General features: G+C 43.5%; 1 protein-coding gene across 1 annotated transcript; it reads left to right on the top strand.

The window, feature by feature from the left end:
• The first annotated feature begins 93 nt into the window (after positions 1-93).
• On the top strand, positions 94-3539 carry LOC135472462 (mucin-2-like). Its single transcript, XM_064751978.1, has 3 exons — positions 94-155; positions 1550-1659; positions 2227-3539. The coding sequence occupies exons 1-3, from the start codon at positions 94-96 to the stop codon at positions 3537-3539; spliced, it is 1485 nt and encodes a 494-aa protein (XP_064608048.1).
• The last annotated feature ends 8432 nt before the right edge of the window (positions 3540-11971 follow it).

Raw genomic sequence — 11971 nt, 5'->3', positions numbered from 1 at the left:
TTGCAATTGTAGCTTGGATTGGTTTGCAGCCGATCTACAGATGCTGTAATTGTATTGCTTAGGTTGGTTGGCAGGTGATCTATTTGGTGCTAAATGGGCTGTAATTGTATTGCTGAGGCTGGTTTGCAGGTGAACTGTTTGGTGCTGAAGAGGACGTAATTGTAATGCTTAGGTTGGTTTACAGGTGATCTATATGTTTCTTCGACAACATATAGACCACCTGCAAACCAGTCAAAACTACAAGACTTCTTCTGTGGTTCTGTGGTCTATGGTTTGCAGCTGGTCTGTATTGTGTCAAAGAAACTTCTCAGATTAAATCGGTTTGCAGCTGAGAAACCTTGTGGCTTTGATCGGTTTGAAGCTGAGAAACGTTGTGGCTGTGATCGGTTTGAAGCTGATTTACATACATAAGATGTGTAAGAGGATTTGTAGTTTATATAAACTTTAAATACATTTCTATAAAATATATGCAAATGTTGTAAAAAGAAACTTTATTTTGTAATCAGTTATTCAGACAATTAAAGAAATACATTAGTTGTTTCGTGCACATTATAGACTGCATGGGAGACTGACTGCCACACAAAGGTACAGATGGCTAGAAAATAACCCATCGTTTTCTGATGTAACACAGCAGTGCTTGTGTACTGCCTGAGTACTATATCAGCATATACACACACACCGAAATAGTGCAGGCAAGAAGAAATGAGCACGTAGCTTTGGGTCGTTTTGTTAAAGGCGGGAAAGGAGTTATACGAGTTGCCCATTCATCTCATTATTTGTTCTAGAAACATGGCTACAGAAGATTGCAATGCCATCAATTCTGATTGTGCTACAAACGCATGCACCTTTTACCTGGTACTGACCTGGGTTTATTGATACGCATAATTGCCTTAGATCGAAAACAGTGTCAAAACCAGGCTGCCAACATTGATCTGACAACAGATTTACCAACAAATACTACACATACTACACAGTTTGAGAACAAAAATTCAGGGAACGTGTATCAAGCCGATGGAGAATAATCCGGTTATTTAAGACTGGCCGTTACACAAGCACAGCTGTTACGAAAGTCAATAAATAAGACCGCAGTACTCCAGGGGTTGTATCGTAAGGGTAATGCGGCCTTACATAGGCGGTTGTATAGATATACATGTATGGCACGTTTGACCTACTGATCATGGAAAATAGATCAATGGTCGCCATACTTCGCGCTTAGGATCCTTGTACTTAAACATTTGATATTTTGGACTTTCGCGTGAAACAGGAAGCATAAGAGAAAGAGGCGCCATTGTTCTTTTGTCTGGCGCACACAAGGCACTATGGTCCTGTGAACTATTTCTGGACTGTTATCATATTACTTCATTCTAAAGAAAGAACGAAAATCTTGTGAAAAAAAGAAAACCAATCGTTAAAAACTCCTGAGGCAAAAATGACATAAGGTGTTGGAATTCAACTCATTGTTGTATTCAGGAGTAGATTTCCCGCGAGAGCCCTGGGAATTGCATGACTAACTAGGTTAATTTACTATTTGATGATTTGTTGTGTTCAGTGACCTGCTCTCTGCGAGTACAAACGAGGGCTTTATAACACCTGTGGACACGGGGAAATGTGCTTATCTCCTATTGTTACAGGGAATAGTACACCAGCTCCACCCCTGGGGTATTTTCCAAACGATCGTAAAATGACTGAAAAGAAAACACAAGGGCTATGTATATGGTTACTTAGCAGATGTTGTCGTCCATATATGTCTTTTGTCGGCTGACCTGATGTGAACCGGCTCACACGATTCATGTTTTCAGCCGTGTCATTCCTCACTGCAAACATTGCTAAATAACTTGTATTCTTCACGTCTGTACGCTATGATTTATAAGATGTGGTACATTGCCCCTGTTTTCTAATGGTTTTTCCCGGAGAATGTACTTTTCAAATGGCCTGAGTGGAAACTAAGACGAGCCATTGTCTCTTAATAGTTTTGCTTGGTCTGGTCAGAGTGCAGCATTTTCTCAGATTCCCACAAAATGGGACATATATCTACCGTGCACTTGTACTTGTGCTGCACTAGCGCAGTGAATCTGTACTTCGATAGGCAAGAAACATATGTATAAATAATAATAAAAAAAATCCTGGCTTCCTGTAAAAAAAATTTATATCTTTTTTCATTGAAGATTGAAGAACAGTTAACATTGTCATCATGAAGAACAAACCTTTATATTATCAATATACCAGACATAGCTAAACCATATCAGACAGTTGTCACACCAGTCAAGCACACACCAACCCATATCAGGGCAGTTGTCACACCAGTCAAGCTCACACCAACCCATATCAGGGCAGTTGTCACACCAGTCAAGCTCACACCAACCCATATTAGGGCAGTTGTCACACCAGCCAAGCTCACACCCACCCATATCAGGGCAGTTGTCACACCAGTCAAGCTCACACCAACCCATATTAGGGCAGTTATCACACCAGTCAAATTCAAACCAACCCATATTAGGACAGTTGTGACACCAGCCAAGCCCACAACAACCCATATCAGGACAGTTGTCACACCAGTCAAGCCCACAACAACCCATATCAGGACAGTTGTCACACCAGTCAAGCTCACACCAACCCATATCAGGACAGTTGTCACACCAGCCAAGCTCACACCAACCCATATTAGGGCAGTTATCACACCAGTCAAATTCAAACCAACCCATATTATTAAGGCAGTTGTCACACCAGTCAATCCCACACTAAGCCATATCAGGGCAGTTTTCACACCAGCCAAGCCCACACCAACCCATATCAGGACAGTTGTGACACAAACCAAGCCCACAACAACCCATATCAGGACAGATGTCACACCAGTAAAGCCCACACCAACCCATATTATTAGGGCAGTTGTCACACCAGTCAAGCCCACATTAACCCATATCAGGGCAGTTGTCACACCAGCCAAGCTCACACCAACCCATATCAGGGCAGTTGTGACACCAGTCAAGCCCTCACCAACCGATATCAGGGCAGTTGTCACACCAGTCAAGCTCACACCAACCCATATCAGGACAGTTGTCACACCAGTCAAGCTCACACCAACTCATATTAGGGCAGTAGTCACACCAGCCAAGCCCACAACAACCCATATCAGGACTGTTGTCACACCAGCCAAGCCCTCACCAACCCATATTAGGGCAATTGTCACACCAGCCAAACCCTCACCAACCCATATTAGGGCATTTATCACACCAGTCAAGCCCTCACCAACCCATATCAGGACTGTTGTTACACCAGCCTATCCCTCACCAACCCATATCAGGGCAGTTGTCACACCAGCCATGCCCTCACCAACCCATATTTGGGCAGTTGTCACACCAGTCAAGCCCACACCAACCCATATTTGGGCAGTGTTCACACCAGCCAAGCCCTCACCAACCCATATTAGGGCAGTTGCCACATGCGCCAAACCCGCAACAGACCATTTTAGGGCAATGCCCACATTCTCCAAACCTCCAAACCCACGAGACAACTCTTCGCAACGGTTACATGCGACATAAAACCCCAAGCATACACAAATGCATGCGTCAAACCCACAATAAGCTATTTTAGGCCAATGACCATATCAAACAAAACAGCCTAAAGCTATTTTAGGACAATGACCACATGGGGCAAACTCTCTACAAGCTATTTTAGGGCAAGGGCCACGGCAAGTCATTCTGGGAAAATGGTCAAGCCCACGGCAAGCAATTTTAGGGTAATGGTCACATGCGCCAAACCCTTACAAGCCATTTTAGGGCAATGGCCACATGCGCCAAACTCACGAAAGCCCCACTTTTGGGCAATGGCTAAACCCAAGAGACAGCCCATCGCAATGGGAACGTGCACCAAACCCACGATTAGACACTTTAGGATAATGCCCACATGTACCAACGGGAGGCCTGGGAGGAAAGCAAGCTCGGGTCATACCAAAGACTAAAAAATGGTACTTTTTGTTGCTTCGCTTGGCGCTCAGAACTAATATGTTAGAGCCAGGAAACAGGACTGGTTAGCCGGTATCAGTACAATGTGACTGGTGGGAGTGTTATGCCTGGTGTCATCGGCACGATACTCCAGTGGCGGCAACACTTTGGCGGCATGGATTCGCCTTGTCACATAGATAGACGTCATAGAACAAACACCTAATGATATCACCACGTCGTGAAATGACTGAAAAATTGTTAAGTATGAAGTCAAACAAACCCCAAACAAACACAAATACCTGCACCAAACCCACGACAAGCTATTTTAGGACAATGACCGTATCACTCCAAAAAAGACAAAAGCTATATTAGTGCTATAGCCACATGAGTCAAACCTACTACAAGCTATTTTAGGGCAAGGGTTACAAGTCCAAAGCCCACAACAAGTCATTTTAGGGCAATGGCCACATGCGCCAAACCCATGACAAGCAATTTTAGGGTAATGGCCACATGTGCCAAAACCACGATATTTTTTTATCGCCATTTTATTTTTTGCCATTTTAGGGCAATGGCCAAATCCACGAGACAAACCCTTGGCAATGATCACATGCGCCAATTCCACGAAAAGTCATTTTATCCTAATGACCCCACGACAAGCTATTTTAGGAAAATAATCACATGCGCTGAACTCAGGCCAAGCCATTTTAGGGTAATGGTCACATGCGCTAAGCCCTCTACAAGCCATTTTAGGACAATGACCACCCACGACAAGCCGTTTCAGGAAAATGATCACAGAAGAACCACCCACGATAACCTATTTAAGACATATAGTCACATCTCACACACAAACGACAAGCCGTTTTAGAGGAAGGTCCATATGCACTGAACTCTTGACAAGATTTTTTATGGCAATGGCCACATGAGCCAAACCCACGACAAAACCCACATAGATGTGTGTTCAAATCAGTCCAACCAAGACAAGTCGTTTTGGGACAATGGCCAATGGTTCAACCACACAGAAGGTCAATGTTGTGAGTCGGTTTGATTAAACCACACAAAAAGTCAGTGCTATGAGCCGAGATGGTTAAATCACACAAAGGGTCAGTGTTATGAGCCGGGATGGTTAAACCACACAGAAGGTCAACGTTATGAGTCGGGATGGTTAAAATACACAGAAGGTCAGCGTTATGAGTCGGGATTTTTAAACCACACAGAAGGTCAGCGTTATGAGTCGGGATTTTTAAACCACACAGAAGGTCAGCGTTATGAGTCGGGATGGTTAAAATACACAGAAGGTCAGCGTTATGAGTCGGGATGGTTAAAATACACAGAAGGTCAGCGTTATGAGCCCGGATGATTAAACCACACAGAAGGTCAGCGTTGTGAGTCGGGATGGTTAAAACACACAGAAGGTCAGTGTTATAATCCGGGGTGGTTAAACCACACAGAAGGTCAATGTTATGAGCCTTGATGTGTAAACCACACGTTTAAGGTCAGGGTTTTGAACTGGAATGGTTAAACCCCTCAGCATGCCAGTGTCGTGCGGTGGGATACGCTCATTCTTTCGACCACCATGAATCAAGATGAGACAGCTGTGCTTTCGGGGCTATTCCTCAAGAAAAGATGTACTTATCAAATTACATTGTTATACCACAGCCATGATATGCCATTACAGTCTCGTTGTCCGACCGTCCGTCTGTGTCATCGTCCGTCACTCCGTCCAGATGACACCTAAACATTAAACCTCTATGGAATTCATATTTTGAGTGCAGGTTTATATTTGTGTATAAATCAAGACAGAGACGAAAATGGTCATTCTGGTTTTCAAAACAAAATAGTAAGTTACATTTCTTGAGTTTGGGACATACAAAGCTGTTAGATTGGATCGCATTGTGCGTGTCGTGCTCATGACTTATTTACGGTTATTTACTGTTTTCCATCATTCACCCGCAGCGCACTAAACCCACGTTATGTGTGTGTAAACTTGATATGCTTAACAAGTGTGACTTGTACGCAGATACAAACGGAGTATAATAAAACAAATATGCCATTTTCACGGAAGTTTGGGTACGATTCAGTAAAAAGGAATTAAATGTTTTATGGCTAAGGTATGGCGTCAAATCTACGTGATTAATGGTTTGTCAACGCTAAAGTGCATATATCACCGTGGTCTGTTTGTTTGTTTGCTCATTGTAAATATGCACCAGTGAACTTCTGAACCTTGCATGGTTAGTTAGCCAAGAAAAAAAAACAAACAACAAACAACAAACAGCAATACAATCAACACTGGGGAGCTAGACGTTGGTCCGGTGTGCTGGCACATGAGATTTGATCAACACTGGTGGGCTAGACGTGGGTCCGGTGTGTTGGCACACGAGATTTGGTCAACACTGGTGAGCTAGACATGGGTCCGGTGTGCTGGTACAAGAGATTTGATCAACACTGGGGAGATAGACTTGGGTCCGGTGTGCTGGCACACAAGATTTGATCAACACTGGTGGGCTAGACGTGGGTCCGGTGTGTTGGCACACGAGATTTGGTCAACACTGGTGAGCTAGACATGGGTCCGGTGTGCTGGTACAAGAGATTTGATCAACACTGGGGAGATAGACTTGGGTCCGGTGTGCTGGCACACAAGATTTGAACAACACTGCGGAGTTAGACATGGCTCCGGTGTGCTGGCACACGAGATTTGATCAACACTGCGAGGGTAGACGCGGGTCTGGTGTGCTGGCACACAAGATTTGATCAACACTGGGGAGCTAGACGTGGGTCCGGTGTGCTGGCACACAAGATTTGGTTAACACTGGGGAGCTAGACGTGGGTCCGGTGTGCTGGCACACAAGATTTGGTTAACACTGGGGAGCTAGATGTTGGTCCGGTGTGCTGGTACAAGAGATTTGGTCAACAATGAGGAGCAAGACGTGGGTCCGGTTTGCTGGTACAAGAGACTTGATCAACACTCCGCAGCTAGGCATGGGTCCGGTGAGCTGGCACACGAGATTTCGTCACCACTGGTGACCCACGCGGGTCCGGTTTGCTGGCACACGAGATTTGGTCAACACTGGGGAGCTAGACGCGGGTCTGGTGTGCTGGCACACGAGATTTGGTTAACACTGGGCAGCTAGACGTGGGTCCGGTGTGCTGGTACACGAGATTTGGTCAGCACTGGTGAGCTAGATGCGGGTCTGGTGTACTGGCAGACGAGGTTTGATCAAAACTGGGGAGCTAGACGCGGGTCTGCTGTGCTGGCACACAAGATTTGATCAACACTGGGGAACTACACATGGGTGCGGTGTGATGGCACACGAGATTTGGTTAACACTGGGTAGCTAGATGTTGGTCCGGTTTGCTGGCACACGAGATTTGGTCAACACTGGGGAGATAGATGTTGATCCGTTGTGCTGGCACACGAGATTTGGTCAACACTGGGGAGCTAGATGTTGATCCGTTGTGCTGGCACACAAGATTTGATCAACACTGGGGAGCTAAATGTTGGTCCGGTGTGCTGGCACACGAAATTTGATCAACACTGGGGAGATAGATGTTGGTCTGGTGTGCTGGTACACGAGATTTGGTTAACACTGGGGAGCTAGATGTTGGTCCGGTGTGCTGGCACACGAGATTTGGTTAACACTGGGGAGATAGATGTTGGTCTGGTGTGCTGGTACACGAGATTTGGTTAACACTGGGTAGCTAGATGTTGGTCCGGTGTGCTGGCACACGAGATTTGGTCAACACTGGGGAGCTACATATGGGTCCGGTGTGCTGGCACACGAGATTTGGTTAACACTGGGGAGCTAGATGTTGGTCCGGTGTGCTGGCACACGAGATTTGGTCAACACTGGGGAGCTAGATGTTGGTCCGGTGTGCTGGCACACGAGATTTGGGTTCAGTCTTGGCCTTGTAGCCAGCCTACAGAGCATTTTCAGATTTCCTTGCTCTCACCTCGTCTGGGGCCTTGGTGACAATAACATGTCGACAACGCTGACGTGGCCCTTTGCACAATCTAAAGTTCGTTGAAGACCATTTGTATACATCAACTACCAATATGGTATTAGGGATCATGATATCATTGAATGAAAGTGCGAGTTCGTTGACTTTGAGGATAGACCATTTATGGTTTAACAGTTAGTCCATTTACCCAAATCACTTTAAAAGGTTAAACTCGTCACATCTCGAAAATGTAGGTCAGATTCGGAAGACATTATCGAAGCTGACAGTAATATTTCAATGAGTGACATGTGGAGCAAATGTTGTCCGCCGTGACCCGGTAACGAGTTGCTCTATATTTCTGTAGTCTGAGACATGTGCTGTCATATCTGAACTCAAATTATCGACCAGCTACCTCGACAGATTAGCGACGTCAGCCGTGTTGAGGTACCTTGATGATACAGGCTCCTTACGTTTTACCTTAAAACATGTGTACTAATATTTCAGCCCTAAAGCGCACTTTCAGTCATAACGTTCGTTAAGTGTCAACGCCAATTTCGGCTTGTATATCTTAATCGAAGGACCTTCAAACATGTGTTTTCGTCCGGTTTGTCGTCAGCCGATGTCATTCATTCAGTCTATCAGTCAGCTAAATCGGCCAATCAGTCACTATATGTCATATCAGATAGTGGGCATTTCAGTCAGTCAAGGCTGTAAATCATTTAGCTGGTCAAGCAAATAGAGTTGTGTGCAGAATAAATCAATCATCCGTGTAATCTGTGTGTTTGAAAAACGGGATTTTATTAACGGATACTCTTTGGAAACGAGACAAGAACTTTTGTACAGCTCGGATACAAGAAATGTTTCGTTGTTTTTGCTATACTGTTAGTGGTGTTAGTTATTTACTTGTTTGTTGTTCAACGCTAAGCTGAAAAGAATTTTTCCCTTCTACGATGGCGATCAGTTTAACGATTGGAAGAAACTAGTGCCTAAGGTAAACCACGTGTATTATGTGTATGTATGTGTGTGTGAGACAGAGCAACTTGACGGAGGAAGCTTTGTGCGACCTTTAGAGTTACATTCTGTGTGCTTATTTGCGGGTAGTACACAGTAGGTGGTCAGATGCAGGTTGCCATTAGTGTATAGTTTTTATTTGTATGAACGATTAGACTCATTAGTAGTGTTCAGTCATGCGCCAGTCATGTTTCCTTATTTTACTGCATACCGGCAGGTCTTGTTACGGTTTGATTGCCAACTTGTATGGGCACAGATATTAAAGCGTTAGCTGAAGCGTCATTTTATACAAAACGTGAGGTTTATTCTTCGCTTTTCATTTTTTTTATCCTCGATTCTTGAGTTTGCATTGAATACTCTCTTAAATATAGCTGCATGTTTCGCAAAAACTAAGTACCTTGATGTGTTACAGTGTACCGATATTTCATTTCTGGTTAAATGTCTTTGAAGATGAATTTACGAACCATTTAACTGAAGAGTGGGCTTCCTCAGAACTCGAGATCATTGTCCTTATGTGAAGAATCAATTTCAACAGCAAAAATGGGCTAGCTACCAGACATTTCAAACGTAACTGCCACTTTCAACACTTCAACTACTTACAGGCAGGGATTCCTGTACCAATCGTCAACCATTGTGGAGGTTCCAGGTCAATAATCACAAGACTAATTCCCAAAAGAACTACGAGAGAATGTATATTGTAAGTAATAAATTAGGTGGAAGCCATTTAGAAAGAAGCAATAATAAAAGCTTTCAATGATGCTGGAAAGACGCATAAAGGCGCATAAATTTTATCGTGTACAAAATATGTACCTATACTTGTTTATAAGCCATTAGTCAAAAATATGTATCTCAGTAGACTTTTGATTGCAGCTCTTCTGGCATTCCACGTGGCGGTTTTATTCAACACGATGTATACCCAGTCCCTATGTGTGGAATTATGAAGTAGAGTAGGGGTACCGGAGGTTCCAGACGCCGTCTCATGCGTGTTCCGCATGACCATCTACGCGGCTCTGGTTCTACTCTCTGTGCGGCAAGGATTCTGCTGGTGGACTAAGCATCCATGAGGCATTGTTTTACTGTTACTGTGTGTCAAATGTGATGACAAGACAGCCTCACGTTTTGAGTAGTTCTAGACTAGTGACGTACAATTGCCATTAACATGCCTGCATATTCTTACACTTAAATCTGCTTAGGCCATGTTGCTGGAGGCCTGTAAGTGAAACCTTTGTCTTTTATTTCTTAATATGGAGTATATGATGGGACCTAACATGTAAAAGTGCAAAATTCCTTTTCAGTTGTGTTCGGGCTAAAAGTATCTTCAATCTACAATTTTCTTAAGGTCCTAGCGGTCAGTCCGGAAAGTAAGTAGCCTGCTACGGTGACGTCATCGGGGATAGCTGTCAACAAACACAACTTTGATGGGTGAGAGCCTGAATTGGGGAAGCTAACCTGGTCCCGCGTTCGCAGTATGCTCATCGATGACGTCATTTCCAAAAATTTCCAACCATCGACAGAAAAATATGCGTAAAATGGAAGGGTTATTATGAATATTAAAATATGCCTAACAAATTAAAAGTTTTCCTCCTTTTTTGTGGCATATCTGCCAGGGGATGTGCAAATTGCTACTAGTTATGCATATACGCGAACAGATAGAATAAAACCCTGACTGAGGTAAATTGACAAGAGGTCGTATTTCACCAGTCACGTGTGACCATTTGCCAGCTATCACACTGTCGTTGATGCTCTGGCTTTACTTTCTATGTTGTACGTCTTTAATTATATTTCTTCGTTTTCCGTAAAACTATTTTCTGCGTTGTATAGTATTTTTTCATGGATCCTTTAAGAATTTACATGAACGGTTAGAATTAAAAATTGATTATGTTTCACCGGTTATATATGTGTGGTCAGTTGCCAACTATCACACTGTTCTGGTGACATGAAGACATAAAGCCACAGAAAGACATCTGTTTTCGAACACACAGATGATCAAGAGTGTCCTGCCTAATGCTGCAGGATCCCTGAAGTGATGCAGGTGGTGGTAGCAGAATGCTCTGCGCCTAACTAATGGTCTCATTATGGGTAAAATAATTATATTATATAATTTCATTATTCATATTGCCACTGTATAATACGGTATAAGTATTCTGCAACACAAATATTCAACTTTGAGACTGCCGACTAATTTAATATTTAGCATTGTGTGAGATTTATCCATTGCGCTGTCTAAATTCCAGTACCTCAGCCCGATCTACCACATGTACCTTCAATATACTGGTGCAATCGTACCACAGTGCACCTAATACTACCACAAAATACACATGACAACATTTGAATACTACTGTCTCACGTCAGTCACTCAGCAGGGACGCGTGAGTTCCTTTAACCATTGTACAACAACAGATAAGGTAAGACTTGTGATATGGCTAGACCACTTCACCGTGTGTAGGCTGCCTGACCTCGGTGACATCAGAAGCTTAGCGTAAATCTTTCAGGTCACATGTCCCTACTGACAGGCGCGGATAACTGATAGCCCGAAATCGGTCAAGTTTAACGGCATTTGTACCCACTCCTCCTCGTCTAGTGCGACATATGCCGTGTTGGTGCAAAGATTATCAATGTAATAAAAGACTTACAGTATAGAGAGTAAAACCAGAGCAGCAGAACAGTGTGATAATTGGCAAATGACCTCATGTCAGTTTACTTCAGTTAGGGTTTGATTTTAATTGTTATGTAGATGTTTAAATAGTTGCAAAATGCGAGTCCTCCAGCTCCATGGCATAAGCAAATTTAGGTACAAAAAATGTAGTGATGATAATTACGCTTTATCAGACGTCACTGGTCTAGAATTACTCAAACTGCTGGGTTGTCCGTAGTCGGCATCAGTTGGCACCATGACAGTATTGGGCAAGCAACTTCTTCCGAATGAAGGTTAGAGATATACGGTACTCTGTGTATTAACTAATCTCATTATTCTTTTTTTTTCCTATTTTGTTTATCTTTCAGTAGTATAGATGAAGCAATGCGTTTTCATGACGGTTTTGTTTTACTAAAAGGGCCTTATTCCAACAAAAACTTGATCTGTG

The sequence above is a fragment of the Liolophura sinensis genome, chromosome 8 (assembly GCF_032854445.1).
Source record: "Liolophura sinensis isolate JHLJ2023 chromosome 8, CUHK_Ljap_v2, whole genome shotgun sequence".
In the NCBI taxonomy this organism is placed as follows: domain Eukaryota; kingdom Metazoa; phylum Mollusca; class Polyplacophora; order Chitonida; family Chitonidae; genus Liolophura; species Liolophura sinensis.
This window is presented reverse-complemented; position numbering and strand designations above follow the sequence as displayed.